Below are 15,388 nucleotides of genomic sequence, written 5' to 3'. Positions count from 1 at the left end.
TGCTAGGCTAACCAGTTGATAGATTTATCTTTAACAGACAGGTAAGTGTCAAACTAGCCCTGTGATTGACTGGTGGCCTGTCCAGTGTGTACCCCGCCCTCACCCAGTGTCAGCTGGAACTGGCTCCAGCTGACCCACAACCTTGTACAGATACGTGGTATAGACAATGGTTAAATGGGAAGTGTCAAACTATTCTGTTGAGACAGTGATTCCCAATCTTTTTGGTTTGTCCCCATTTTAAAAATACAAGTGTAAAATGAGCCAACATTTCACTAAAAAAGTCCAAAAAATGTCGGATTTCTTTGGTAGAACCTAACATGTCCCATTAATCATATTACAACCACACAGATTTACCGTTGAACAGAGTGGAGGGTCACAACTCTCAGACTGGGAAACAACTCTTTTAGGAATACACACATTTTCATGCCAGTTTTTACTGGTAGTAAATTGTCCATTAAGTGATAATTGCGCTACACTATGCTAGTATGCAGCAATGGGAAAAATTCTGCCACAGACACACCAGTCATTATTGTGAGTGTGTTCTCAGAACTTGACAACACTGGTCCATGAAACCTCTGTGTATCTTACCTTAACCTGTATTTAAATCCAAACCCTTAACTAACCTCTTTCACAAGTGAAGTCTTGCACAACATCCTCCTTTATAGGAATCCTCTCATCTTGCTGTCCTTGTGAAGCCATATGGTACAACAGCATGCACAAACACACACAAATACACATACCACACCTCCTCTTAACCTTTCTTCACATCTTAACAGTTACAAAGAGACACATTTATACAGTCCATGCCGTGGCAGGCCTTGGCCCTTTCTGCTGGCCCTGTGTTCATTCAGCAGACTACACTGTGGGCTCTGTGTGGCACTCTATGAAAGCCTTGTGTGTGTATCTTTTTGTGTAAGTGTGTATGCAGCACAGCGAGGAGATGGACACATGGACCTGGCCGCAATTTTAAGAGCAGCTTAATAACTGTGCATTTGTTAAAAAGACACCTAGTCTTCCAAACCATAAAGGAAGGTAAAATGTTAGCGCAGTGCCTGGAAGTGGAAAATACTGCTGACAGAGAGTCAATAAGTCTGTGGAGGGTTTGAAAGTCTTCCTCTGAGGGCTGTGAAATGGTTTTATATTGGTTTGGGAATAGTAACACATGCACACTGAGATTAAGTGCTCTCGAATGTCAGTGTTAAAGTTCAGTGAATACGAGTTGGTGATAAGTTACTATTTTCTGCTGGTATTAAGTGACTTTAAGTTTAACAATATTCTTTACATGTTATTTTTGCTGTAACAAAGAAACTTCTGAAACACTATTTAAGCATCATCCAAACTCTCCACAGAGTCCGAACCTGCTGAAATAAATGAACACACATATTTAAATACGAAACCTTTTACAAGTGGGTTCTACTGTTGTCAGGGTTGACACAACCCAGCAGAGAAACTGAACTTATCTTTTACTATTCAGAATAGTTGAGAAAAAAGGTGGATAGAACATCTTAGAGAGTTAAAGAGCAGAAGTGCAGAATTGGGTCTGTTCAGAGAAACATATAACCTTTGCTAACAAGGTATGGGGGTGTCATGGCAGAGTTCAGGGGACTATATATAAAGATGGACAGCAAGACAGCTGCACAAACATGAAGCCAAAACATTTCAATTGCCCCCTGGTGTCTGGCTGCAGTATAGGTCATAAGCCCTGCCCCTCCACTAACATGGAGGGGACAGGATGGGACATGGTCCAAACTAAAAGATCGAAGAAAACGTCAGATTTTTCCCCAAAATTGTTTCTGTCATTTTAGGTAGTTATCACACTGATGAATGTTCAAGAGATAATTTTTATACCTCCACGTGGCCACAGCCAGTGCATCCGTACGTACGTCCATACCCTTCTCATGAATGCAACATCTCAATAACGCCTTGAAGGAATTTCTTCAAATTTGTTACAATCATTTACTTGGACTCAAGGACAAAGTGATTTGAGTTTGGTGGTCAAAGGTCAAGGTCACCTCATACAACATGTTTTTGGCCAAAGCTCACAAATGCATACACTAATGACACAATTTAACAACAAAGGATAAAATGATGAAGTGATGACATTTTATACCGAAATGGTAATAATGTTCTGTAAAAACAATTCTGGCCATCAGGAAGGGGAGATTGTGATATTTCCTGCAACTTGGCTGAATTTGATTTTAATTAGTTATTTGATGCTATAAAACAGGATTGTGATGTCATGATGGGCTTGGAGGGTGTATGGACAGGACCTAAATCTTTATCTTTCACTCACAAAGAAAAAGTCTTCCTCCCATCAATAACAACATTTTTAACTCATCTTTCTCTCTGACACAAAGTCAACACTTTAGCTGCTACATGAAGCCAACACACCCTTCACTCATCACTGATCTGTTTCAATAGCTCCTGTAGTACAATAGCTACTTACATTTTTGAAGAGGTGCACATCCGCTTCAACAAAGCCTACTGTGTAGCTACAGTGGCTATGTGTGTTGGCTCTGCAGCTACACCATAACCCCTTAATACACAATAATCAGCCTTTAAAGCCACAAAGTCAATAGGTTTCAGTGGTGGACTGTGCATCTTCTACATTTACAGTGGAACTCGAGGTGTTCTTTCCAGATCACAGAGCCTATTGGAAGAGTACTGCATAAAATGATAACAGTGCTAAACCCTGGCACTGAACCTTGTGGCAGCAAGTGATATTAAATGTACATGTGCAGCCAGTGAATTCAGTGTTTTCTCCTGCATGGTGTTTAACAACACTTAGACCACTAATAAAGTTGTGAGACTCTCACTGACAAACAATGTTGTACTGATCAATTGTACAGTAAATAGGGTTGTTTATTAAACTCCATCATGTCAAAGATGGACAATATCTATTGGACCAGGACTGGTTTTTGATTAAGTACTTTATAGAAACCTCATCTATCCATCAACTTGCAGTTAGTTACATTCTTTGACTTCAACAGAAATAACATTTGAAACGATATAAAATTCAGCCTTAACAGATCAGAACATAACAATATTCCATGTACAATTCTGTCACCACATAAATAATGAACCCGAAATCAAACCAAAAAGAAAGACCACAAACAGTTAAGAAGTGACATTGGAAAATTGTCATTTACACAAAGCAAAATCGCTGCTTTTTTTCCCAAGTGGGAAAAGCTCTCATTTCCAGGGTGGACAGACACGCAAACATCTTACCGTACAAACATATGCATATGTGTGTGTTTGTGTGTGTTGTGTGTTTGTGTGGTTGTGGTTGCAATATTAATGAGACAGGAAGGGAAAGAGTGAGAGGAGGTCTGTGGGAAAACAGTGCATCATGTTCAGTTTCATTTATCTTGCATATGAAAACCTTGTACTTCCAAAATGCTTTATTTTCATAAACTGAGAAACCTCTTTTGATGTTAGTCCCTTCTGCAGGTCATGTTTTCACCTGTGTCTGTTTGTTGGTTTGTTTTTGTAAGCAGGATTACGCAAAAGCTACTGAACTGATGTACACTAAACTTGGTGGAGGGATAGGGCCAAGGAAGAACCCACTAAATTTTGGTATGAAACCAGTCAAAGGTAATTTTTTTATTACTTTCCTTAACATTGCAAGTTTTTCAACATTTCCTTCAATTTCACAGGAAATAATATGGGAATCATTTTTTCTTTTTTTTTTTAACTTCTTTAAGCCAGTTCTTTCTTGTTTTTTCCTCTCAGTCTCAGAGGACTTAGGGGTCCAGGAAACATTAAAGTCACTACCCTGGAGTTAGAAGTTTTTTAAACTACAGCAGTTATATCGATGTGCACATGTCCTTGGTGTGAGTGTTTCTCAGTATATTTCTGTGTTATTACCTTCACCTCTCTGCAAGTGTGTGTGTGTGTGTGTGTGTGTGTCAAAGGCGGGACTCACTGTCTGCTGCCGTGCTGCCATTGGGCAGCGAGCCCAGATCAACAACCATGCCGTCCAGACAGACGTTGAGCTCGCCTCCTGCTACAACCAAGCCTTTGTTCTCGGTCTGCAGCACCAGACTCAGCTGGACGTTCTCCACTAGAGGGGGGAGGAGGAGCGACAGAGTCACAGAGTGAGAGGATGACTGGTTGACTTTACTGCTTTACTTTATAGTGGTTTCAGAAGCAGACATGACACTTCTGCGTCAAGAAGTGAAAACTGTCCCACTGACGACTGAATAAATAGTTCCATAACAGCAAGAGCAGAAAACTGTCAGGTACTGAAAGATGACACTGAATGCTTGGTCAGATGCAACTTGTTCTATGATCAGACACTGCATGGTTGGATTTACAGAAGCTATAATTCAGATTTTTGTAATAAAAGCATGTGACGGGGGTCGCTCGTAGTGACGCATCAACAGAGAATTATCACCTGAATCCAGAGCTCCACATGACTCTCCGCAGCTTTGAGTTTCAGCTCACTGATTCATTGTCCAGCAATTTTATTGTTTTGGTTCATTCTCTCTGTTCTCAATGTTGTTTTCAAGAACAAAAGTTACAACATCAACACTGTACACTAGCAGATATAGGCCTTACAGTCAGCAGGGAGCCAGGATCACAACTCCCAGTGAGTGATTATGTTGCTCCCACATAGCTGGATCTGTAAATAAGCTGTAATAAGTAACAAGTCCACCATACAGACTTAAAAGGTGGTGACAGCTCAGTGTTGTATTTACAACTTGTATCCGTTTCCCCCAGGTGGCTAAAAGAGCAGCTACTGCAGGCTGAAATACTGAAATACTTTAACTGTGTTTTACTTAGGTATAGTTTTAGCATCAGTTCTGTTGTAGTGGCAGCAAGTTCTCAGCTTTTAATATCCAGCACACAGTAGCACTGTACATCCAATTATAGTAATACACAAATTTTAAATTAGAGCGTAATTGTGTCCTTAAAGGTGAGAGGCATATGACAGGAAATTCAATCTGGACACACTCTAAGGGCATTACACAATACTACTCAATCTGCTCCAACACAGGATAACACAACTTCCTCAATTCACGTGTGCCAGATACTTAGAGGAGAAAATAGTTTTCATTTTGCCAGAAATATTAGAATTACAGAGAAAAGCTAAACAAGTCATTTAAGAGGACCGAAGCTTAGGACAACAGAGAGAATTCTCCTGGAAGAATATTATCAAGTGTTTCATCACTACAAAGATACAACATTAAACCAGTTTGTGGTCACTGCTGGACACTGTATGATCATTTTAGCAGCACGTCCCTGACAGAAAGTCAATGCTCAGACGAACTGCAGTTCTGGTACGATAAACAGTATTCAGGTCATTTTAACACTTTTCAGAATGTGACTGAGAAATGCAGCCATCTTTTGTTTCAGTTTGGACGACATCCTGCTGTCAGGATCCCATAATCCATTATGGGCCAGACAACACAGAGACTAAATATATTTATTGAAGTGGGCCACCGACAAAGCCACTATAAAATATAAATAAAGGAAGCCAGGTATAAACTTCACTGCTGTTATATGGATACACTGACACTGTTAACGTGGTACATTGTATGCCAGCTGTCCCTCATGTCTCAAAGGGAAACTCACAACTTGTGCTACCCTGAATATTTATCTGCTCTCTGTGGATAACATCCTGGTTATTAACTTTGATTTACAAGGAGCACCCAGGTCTCCATGAGGTGGCCTGCAGAGGTTGAAGAAAGTGCACAAAGTGGTTGCTATACTTCAGCACAGCAGGAGAACAGGAAAAATTGTTTTACAGTATTTTTAGAGGGGACACTTGGTCTTCTCTGTTTTTTTCCTTTGCCCTCTCATCTTATTGTCTCGTTACTTTTCTTTCTTTTCTAATTCTGGATATGATGTATGTTAAATTTCCTGCATATGTTCTGTAGGGCTGCACAAAAAATCGCAACATAGCCTAGTGTAATAACCAAATTGCAGAAGCTGCATTTTTTTTTTTGATAAAGGTAAAACGTGTCACAACATTGTTGTGCATCTTTAGCACCATAAGCATTGTGGTGCTACAGAAATGCCTCGGCCCACAAATCATATTCTCCAGACGTAAGGGAAGATGCTCGTTAGGTACAAGCCCCAACAAAAATCACATCATCATTTGAATTTTTCTTTCACAATCATTCCAAATGAAATCGTGACTCAATCACAATATGATTTTTTTGCATATCATTCAGCCCAAATGTGCTGTAAATCCATTCACGTCTCTTGTTTTCGCTCCCATTTGTTCATCTTTGCTAAGTTAGGTTGCACTTTATAAAACACTGTGGGAATGATGGTTTTAGTGTGTCTGTCTGTGTGTGTACGCCTCCTTACTCTTGCCATCGTGTGTGCGCAGTGTGTCCAAGAGGTCTATTGTGGCGCTGCCCAGTAGCTCCTTCCTCAGGGTGTGGCAGCTCCACAGCTTCAGATCCAGATGACTCTGAGGCGTTACATTACTGTGAAACACAAGGCAACACAAACACACACACACTATCAACTGTGGTCTGTTACCAAGCTAACACACAGATACCAACATGAAAAACAAACTTGAAAACTACAACCTGACAACACTTTTGCTTCACTTTATTTTATTACCGAGACTGGTTTTACCTTCTACTTTTCTGTACCTACTGTTGCGCTAACAATGACTCTGTGTGTGTTGTGTTTTACCTTGAGAAGAGTGTTTTTAAAAGGCTAATTTTACTTTAAATAGATTTTTACAGCAGAATCAGCTGATCTTCAGTTTAATGTCAAGCCAGGTTTTTAGCACTTCTAGAGTCTTTCCTTCATAGCCGATATCACTGAGCACACAACAACAATACAAAAGGAAAATTGGGATCAATTTCTATGTTCAATGTAATTGTTATGCAAGTTTACAAACAACAAAGACACAGAAGTGTATAAAAGCCAGTGTGTGGGTGATAGGTGTTCTCACAGCGTGAGGTCTTCATTCCACTGCAGCTCAAGATGTCCACTACGTTTGCCTGTTTTTTTGGTTTCGCTGGTCAGACCGTCAGCAGTCACCTCCACAAAGGAGCTGAGTCGAGAGTGGCGGTTTGGCAGCTTGGGAGACTGGGGCTTTGCCGAAACCACTGTGCATGTGCGCAAGCACACACACACACACACACACACACACACACACACACACACACACACATTACGGCACACAGTTATGAAGGTTTACATCAGAGGGTGCAGGGAGTAAATATGTGTGTCTGTGGCCATAGTCCAAACACAATAAGGAAATGTATTTCTATCTTTGTATCTTAAAGGTGCAAGGTTTCATATCAACAACACAGCTACAATTTCTCTCAATGAGAAAGGTTATCTGCAGAGGAAACATAAACCACAGGAACCTCACACAAACACACAAAGACAAACATATTACTCCAGTAGTTAAATGACTAAATTAGCTCAGAGTAACGATCCAGATTCAGTTTGTTGTGACCTGCTCACTGATAGGTCAGCAGGTGGCGCTTTTCAAACTGTGTCCAGATGTGTTGAGGGTGCTTTTAATTATTATGGTGAGTGATTTAGTTAGTGATTAGAGATTTCTGTATTCACATCCAAACTGTCAACTTTTATATTTGCTAGGGCCGATGATTGGTTACTCTGTGTGTGTGTGTGTGTGTGTGTGTGTGTGTGTGTGTCTTTATGGTGGGTATGGGCTCCTCACTGTCTTTGGATGGGTGTTTAAACATCTGTTTTTACACAACATTTTTGGAAATAGAAATATAAGTCCCGAGGACAGGGACAACTGGAACAGCTTTACGCACTGTTCCAATTGTCCCTGTCCTTGGGACTTATATTTCTATTTTTTAACTGTGTCACACGGTGTTAAATATTTTTCAAATAACTTTCAGATAATTAAACATCAGACATAATATGAACGTGTTCTAATAGTGATTCAAGTGTTACTAATTAAATTTTGTCAGCCTCACTAAGCAACTTTGTTACAGTTGATGGACCCAAAAGTATCTGTTTACAGTGAACCGATTTTTGGTTCTGGCAGCATCACTGTCACCATAGTAACCACTTTGGCCGTGAGCAGAGAAGAGACCAACATACTTTAACATTATAAAAAACTTTCCCTGCCCAACAAAACTGTAGTTTTAAAAAGCCCCTGCCATTTACACTTTAAGAGTCACAGGATTTTTTGGAGGCGTTCCTGGAGCTGTTTCACTATCCTTCACTGTTAGCCTGAGCTTTTTTCCAGCTGTGTGTTCATTTCCTGTGTGAATTGAAAGTTTTAGGTTTTTCAGAATGCATTCTGACTGTTTTGAGTAAGCCTCATGTTGCCACTTATCACAAATGAACATATTACATTCTCAAAAGTTGCCTATAATGGATTTGGGACACAAGTTGGGTGTCGCTGGCAGGGCAAGCAAAGAGAGAAATATAAACATTGCCCTCTAGTGGAAGAAGAAAAAACACATCTGTGGTCATACTTTCATTTTAATACATGAGACCGCGGGCTAAGAAAATAATTATATGTCCATGATGAGGCATGTTAAAACAAAAACAAAAAAAAAACAAAAACAAAGAAAAAAATCAGCCAAGGACCCAGTGAAGGACACTGGAGGGCAGTGTTTACACTGCAGGCCTGGTAGAACCCTGACTTTTCCAGGAATTTCAATACCTTCACTGCCTCCACAGCATAAAAACTACTTCTGCTTGCCAGTTTGTTTATGCTGTGATTCAGCTTCCCCACCATTTGAAGTATAACTACCTTCAAGAAACAAGCTGTGCAACTGTTAAGTGACAGTATGCTCATGGAAGGTGAAACGTCACAAAACTTCCTGCTTTTTGATGAAACTCTCTGACCTTTCATGAATACACTTCTCTGCATTTCAGCATCTCAGCACTATTAGGAGCTCTGGAAGTGGGGTGAAAAGTCCACAGCAGAGCTTAGACTGGCTTAGTGGCTTTGAATTCTTGGAGGCCTTCTGAGGAACTTGTTACGGCATGTGTCAGTCATATGAGAGGTGCTTGGTTCATCCTGAATCACAGCTGGATTGCTAACACACAGCCTGGCAGCATTTCTCAGGATGTGTCAGGACGAGTGCTTGGATGAAGAAATGTTGACTGAGAATAAAGGCTTCCATATGTACTTGCTCCTACCACAGATGAGATATTAGCAGATCAGTGCTGGCTAAGACAAACTGACAATCTCTGAACTCTTATGTCTGGCATAACAAGTGTGACTCATTTGCACATCAGTGAAGAGGGGAAGGAAGTGACACAGAGGTGGAAAAACGCCACAAATGGAAGATTTAAAAAGTAGGTTTCAACAGAGTGAGAGGAGGTGGGAGGAGTGGAGGGAAGGTAGACAGTGGTTGAGAGCAGATCAATAGCAAGGTAAAAGGACTGGTCACATACTTTTTTGGCCCAGTTATAGGAAAACTTATGTGACACTGTGCACTCAGAAAGTATTCAGACCCCTTTTGCAATCTTTTGATTTTTTTGCAAATCTATCAAAAAGGAAAAACTGAAATGTTACATTGACATTAGGCATTCAAATGTTTTGCTGTGACACCAAAGAGCTCAGAAACAAGGTTGTTTCATGAAGTTTCTCCATCTCCACACAGGATCTCTGGAGCTCAGCCAGACTGACCATCAAGGCTCTTCTCCCCCAGTTGCTCAGTTTGTCCTGGGGACCAGCTCTAGGAAGAGTCCTAGTTGTTCCAAACTTGTTCCTTTTAAGAACGATGGAGGCCACTGTTCTCTTGGGAACCTTCAAAGCAGCAGAATTTTTTTTGTAGCCTTCCCCAGATCTGAGCCTCGACACGATCCTGTCTCTGAGCTCTGAAGGCAGCTCCTTCCTCCTCATGGTTTCTTCTCTGATCTACATCTTCAGCTGTGAAACCTTAAACAGACAGGTGTGTGCCTTTGCACATCATGTCCACTCAGCTGAATTTACCACAGGTGGAGTCCAGTCAAGGTGCAGAAACATCTCACAGATGATCAAGAAAAATTGAGGAATCTGAGTGTCACAGCAAAATGCCTGAATACTTATCTCAATGTGATATTTCAGTTATTCCCTTTTAATAAATTTGCAAACATTTCTAAATTTCTGTTTAATCATCATTATTGGATATTGAGTGCAGATTACTGAGGAAAAAATGAATTTAAACAGTTTTAGCATGAAGCTACAAAATAAAAAATATGAAAACAGTGAAGTGGTCTGAAGACTTTCTGAATGCACTATAGACAGACATCATCAATCAACCCTGAGAAAACTCCTAAATATACTTAAATACATTTTTTTTAGCACAATGCCTATATGAAATGCCTATATGCCTATATAAACAAATGACACTCAAGCGAGTGTCATTTGTTTATAATAAGGCATTTCCATAGATTTGGTCATACCTGTATGTTATGTTATAAGAATATAGGGTACCTACTACATACACTTTGACAACGCATACAGCAATTGTGGGCAGTGCATGGAGGATGGACTTGGACAACCAACCAACCATATTATAATTTGTATGACCTTATGGTTCCTGCTATGTCTAATCTGTTTAACACTTTTTCATTTCTATAAATACTTTGCATTATTGATGTTTTACCAATATTTTTCTCTAATACACACCTACAGTATGATTATGAGACAGATTATTATATTCCCTCCTTCACTCAGTTATCAAGCCTTTATCAAGTACAGTCTAGTGTACCTTAGTTTTCCTAGATTTAAGTTTAATGTCTTTGTTAATCACCTCTGATAAGAAAACATCATATTTCCACTCAGTCAGAGAAACACAGAGGACCACACAGGACAGCAGGAGGTTGTAGCGGCTTCTGTTTAAAAGTAGTGTAGCGGACTGCAGCTAGGTGTGTCAGAGCAGCAAACAGAAATTATTTGTGCCGCCCTCCTTTTCCATCACTCTCCAATTACAGTTAGTTATGTCATTTTAAGATAAGACTCAGTTTGTAGACATTTACATGTTGTATTACTCTGTTGACAAAATGACGCAGCTGAAAAAAAAAAGAAAAAGGGCATTGATTCAAATGACAGAATGAGAATAAGGATGTTTGTCAACGGGTCATCTGAGTAATCGATCTGTAGGGGCAGGCCTGATTAAGGCAGGACCTGTCTTATTCAAACCTGCATCACAGGTTTTTTTGGGAGCAGTGGAATCAAGACGTTAACACAAAACTAACTGAATTTCATCCTATTCCACATCCTACCAAATAACATTATCATACGTTAGAGTGGTGAAGTCTAACATTCACTCTGTGTTTAGCTTTTGGTCTCTTTCAGCTCCTGAAAAAAAGATCTGGATCTTTAGCTGCTAAATGCCCCACTATGATCATGAGTCGCTAACAGTGTCTGTGTGCTGTTTGGTGATGGGCAGGTAGTGTATGGTTGGTTCATCAGAGCTTTTTCACTAAAAACAACGGAGTCAGAGCAGTAAGAGTGACCCAAACCAGTCACTCTGGCAACGATAAAACCAAAGCAATGAGCTGAAAGACAATAAAAAGGTCTACAGAGCTGAGGGGAACTGCAGAGTCAAGTGATAAGAAGTATAAGTTACATGTGATGTATCTGTTATACTGTTTTTAACAAGTCTGGTTCAAACTCTAGTATCCGGCTGGGCTGTGTATGGTCAATGTGTGAAATTGAGGACGTAGTTAGAAACTATTGTGTGCTGTGTTCCGGCACACTGTAACCCCTGCTGGCGACCCGCTTCTATGGAAAGTAACGGAGGTTTCGCAAAAAAGTCGCTGGATTTGTCGCTGGGTGCTTTTCTGAAAAATATCTCCAAATTTATTGACAAATGCACTAAGATGGCAACACTGCAGCTGTAAACGCCCGCCAGTGGAAACTATTTGTGTCAATTCATTTTGAAAGAGCAACAGCCAACGGCCATCGCTCACAACACAAAGCCAAAGAGGGAAACAAACACTAGCATTCAGATGATCAGACAAGTTGTAAAGAAGCCAATAATTTATCCAGACTATCTATTTGGAGGTCAAACAGAAATGAGGAACAATCTCTCATGGTGTACACGCTAACGTGTTAGCATGGAGCACAAGGGGCAATAACGTGCCAGACCAACATGGACAGTTTTCATCACCATTCTACATTCACATTAAGTACATTCACTCTCCAGCTGAAACTGGAACAAATCTACAGTTTCCCCTCGTACTGTAACTGACTCACATCTGGTTTTTGAAAGACACTCCTACTTGGATCCCTTATGTGTCACTAAACGTAATATGTGTTGATGATAATCAAAAATCGTGATTTGTTTACTGTGATGGAGGTGTTCAGCTAATGGACAGAGAGGTGTCTGCAGACTGCAGAATTATTTGGAATGTTGATGGAAGTAATGGAAAGAAATTTTTTTTTTTTTAAAAAGGGCTGCTTTTGCCAGCTCTACCTTTCTACACCACGTTTGCCTCAGATAATGGCCATTAATAATCAAATGTTTGATTTCTTTTCATTATAAACCTCATTATCCTTATTTACCCTCATTCAGAGAAATACACACACACACACACACACACAAACACACACAGACAGAGAGAGAGCACACCGGAAAAATACTGCTATACACCTGTTAAATTATTGACATAATATAATTATAGCCTACACTGGGTTTCTGCTATGACTATATAATACATGGGGCCTCCACATGCAGTTGCTAAAATGGTAAAAAAAAATATAATATTAATAATTTCTCATGTCTCTGTCATATTCAGATACAGTCTAGACATTGTAACTAGAGTGATAGATTTTAGTGAAAGTTTTATCTAATGTTGCTGTGATAATGTCAATATGCCTGTCAACAGATCTTTTCCTTGTCTACTGCAAAAACCACATGCATCATGCATGAAAAATAGGCCAGATGTCAAAACAGCACATCGTAGCAGTGAGCTGTGTAGCTGTTCTAAAGCCAAAACACCAAAATGTACCACCATGCACACATAACACAGGCAGTGTGTCCCGGGCCCAACAGTTTTCACGGCAACAGACAGAATGCCATGGCTGGATAATATGACAGTATCATCTAGACTATATTAGCTTGACTGTATTTTATCTGAGACTTATCTGAGGTTGTGAGCTACCTGAGCTGCATGACCCCATCATACGTGATAAGTTTAGTCTCTGTGAACCAACATGTGCATCATGGGTTTTACATTTTTGCCAATGATTTTTTGTGCATGCAGGTCACATCAAACAGGTGACTTGTTTGGTCTGGTATAGTTTCATGAAAACACAAAAACTGATCTAAGTAAATAATCAAACTCAAACACTCAGGCTTATCTACTGTAACAATACATTGCAGTCTATTAAACGGTGATTAACTGGTGTGTAAAACACAACACAGTGGACACCACAGGTCCCACAAGAATACTCAACAGTAAAAATACAGCATACACAAATGAACATTTAACTAACAGTCTGATTTGCCCTAATGCTGTTTCCATTTTAAAAATGCTATTAACTTCATCTATTAACTACATCCTGTCTGAAAATGTTCTGAACAGCAGGTTATCTGTGTAAACAGTTGGATGATGGTTATAAAAGTGGCCATGACCATCAGGAATGAGTGCAGAACTGACAAGAGCAATATAGATTGTGAGGTGCCTAGTTGACTCATTGTCAATGAAGGAAGTAGCTCAAAATGAGAATGGTGCATCCTGCAGAGAGGATATTTTCACATTATGATGGATGGACAGATTTGCAGTTGACATTGTGCTGCCTTGTGTGTTGAGATAGCCAGGTGAAGAAAAGAGAGGCACCTAATAGAAACTCAAGAGAACGCTGTTACTCATCTGGAGAACATTTCTGAAATTAAATACACACATATGTTTTCACTGCAGTTTAGGGACATTCTCTTTTTTTGTCCTTATTTTGGAAGGACATTCTATGTCATTATTTATATCCGTATGTTAGCAAAGTTAGCAAATGGGATTACCAAAATAAAAATAATTTTAAAAAATGATAATTACCTTTCAAGATCAACTGAGACTTTTCAGTGGTCTGGGAACCGGCAGGTCGGCTCACACTGGCAGCTGCCATGACATCACAGCTCTAAAACAACCACAGTCACACACAATATTACAGCATACTGTCACTGCATCGCAACATTAGAGCAAACCGTATAATTACAAGGTGTATGACAAGTATATTTAGCAACCAGTCCAAAAACATTTAAATAACAACAAAGATTTGTTCCCCCATTAGGCATAGTGAAAGCCAATATGTTCATCAGATCCTATCAACATCACCTTGAGCAAAGTCAGAGATGTAGCCTGCTAAACTTAATGCAAAGACTGCTGCATACGCAAGGGCACAACACAGCAAATCTGAACTCTGGTCTGAAGCTATTGTTTATACTGATCTTACAGTATACATCAATATAAGACGCTAATCCTAAAACTGGTTTGAGGAGGGGATCTTCGTCCGAGTATCAGTGTAACATTTCTTGCTGCACCACCAAGGTGACTGCCGTTTGCATCTCAGCCTGAGACCAGCCAAAACCCAGTGATGCATGGTCAGATGTGCCCTGGTCATAATCATAGCGAACAATTCGGTGTTGTATTAACCAAATGAGGTCTGCATCCGGGCTGCAGAAACATAGATTAAAGCTATCACAATAGAAACGCACAGCATCTTCCGTCAACCTTTGAATCAAACTGCTAACTACGCAGCGTCAGTTAGACCCTCTACTCAGTGGATCCTTGCTAAACTTCTTACAGAACAATAAAGATTTAACTGGCATCCTGATAAAAGAATTTTATTGTCCCTGAATTTAAATACCCTTGGCTGCTGCGTCCAAAACACAAACACGGGAGATGATCAAGGTATTTGTATGCATCACTATGAAGCCAGGGTAAGACAACGTTGACACTTCCGGTCAGTTTTTCCAAACTAAAACTCAACTGGCAACTGTAGCCACGTTCCAACGTGTATTGACTAATACATTGCACAGAAGAGAAACCACACACTACAGCTGTGGCGAATGTTTACTGAAAGAAAATTGTACTGTGTAAAACGATAGTTGTTTTCTTAACACACTGGCCGTGTCTTGCCTTTGTTTTAAAGGTGATGTCTCTACATGTCCGGTCCGATGTGGCTAATTGTGGCTAACTTGATCTAGAAGAAGCTAACTGTTAGCAAGCAAGCATCGTAGGGGGATCTCGTAAAAGGACATGCCAATAAAACCTATTCTAATCACCTGACAACAAGTAAAGCTGCATTGACAGTTGTGTGGTTCATGTCAGAACATTCCATATCCAATGACACGTTAAACAAAAAAGGTTTAAATGTAGTCTTCCTCATACCTTTTCAGCTGTGCTCCGTTTCTGTCGCTAACGAACTTTCATTTCCGCCTCAGTGCCAATACCACGTGACCCTAGGTATGGCGTTGTTTTTTTTTTTATGCAC

At 40.0% G+C, this 15,388-nt stretch overlaps 1 protein-coding gene across 5 annotated transcripts in view; it reads right to left on the bottom strand.

Annotated features, from left to right (window-relative positions):
- The window catches only part of wwp2 (WW domain containing E3 ubiquitin protein ligase 2), a 66,508-nt gene extending 51,120 nt beyond the window's left edge, over positions 1-15,388 (bottom strand). For 3 of the 5 annotated variants that reach the window (XM_071489681.1, XM_071489671.1, XM_071489664.1), the window contains exons 1-5: positions 15,286-15,387; positions 13,951-14,032; positions 6,920-7,076; positions 6,319-6,440; positions 3,926-4,063 (exon numbers count right to left, since the gene is read on the bottom strand). In XM_071489681.1, the coding sequence (XP_071345782.1) occupies positions 3,926-4,063; positions 6,319-6,440; positions 6,920-7,076; positions 13,951-14,020 (487 nt within the window). In that variant the 5' untranslated portion in view covers positions 14,021-14,032; positions 15,286-15,387. Of the gene's footprint in view, positions 1-3,925; positions 4,064-6,318; positions 6,441-6,919; positions 7,077-13,950; positions 14,033-14,761; positions 14,810-15,285 lie in introns of those variants that run through there. The other 2 variants (XM_071489698.1, XM_071489689.1) reach the window with 2 other exon arrangements.

Source organism: Trachinotus anak, unplaced genomic scaffold (assembly GCF_046630095.1).
Source record: "Trachinotus anak isolate AG129_WGS33_773 ecotype Australia unplaced genomic scaffold, CSIRO_AGI_Tana_v1 ptg000002l, whole genome shotgun sequence".
Taxonomy (NCBI): Eukaryota; Metazoa; Chordata; class Actinopteri; order Carangiformes; family Carangidae; genus Trachinotus; species Trachinotus anak.
This window is presented reverse-complemented; position numbering and strand designations above follow the sequence as displayed.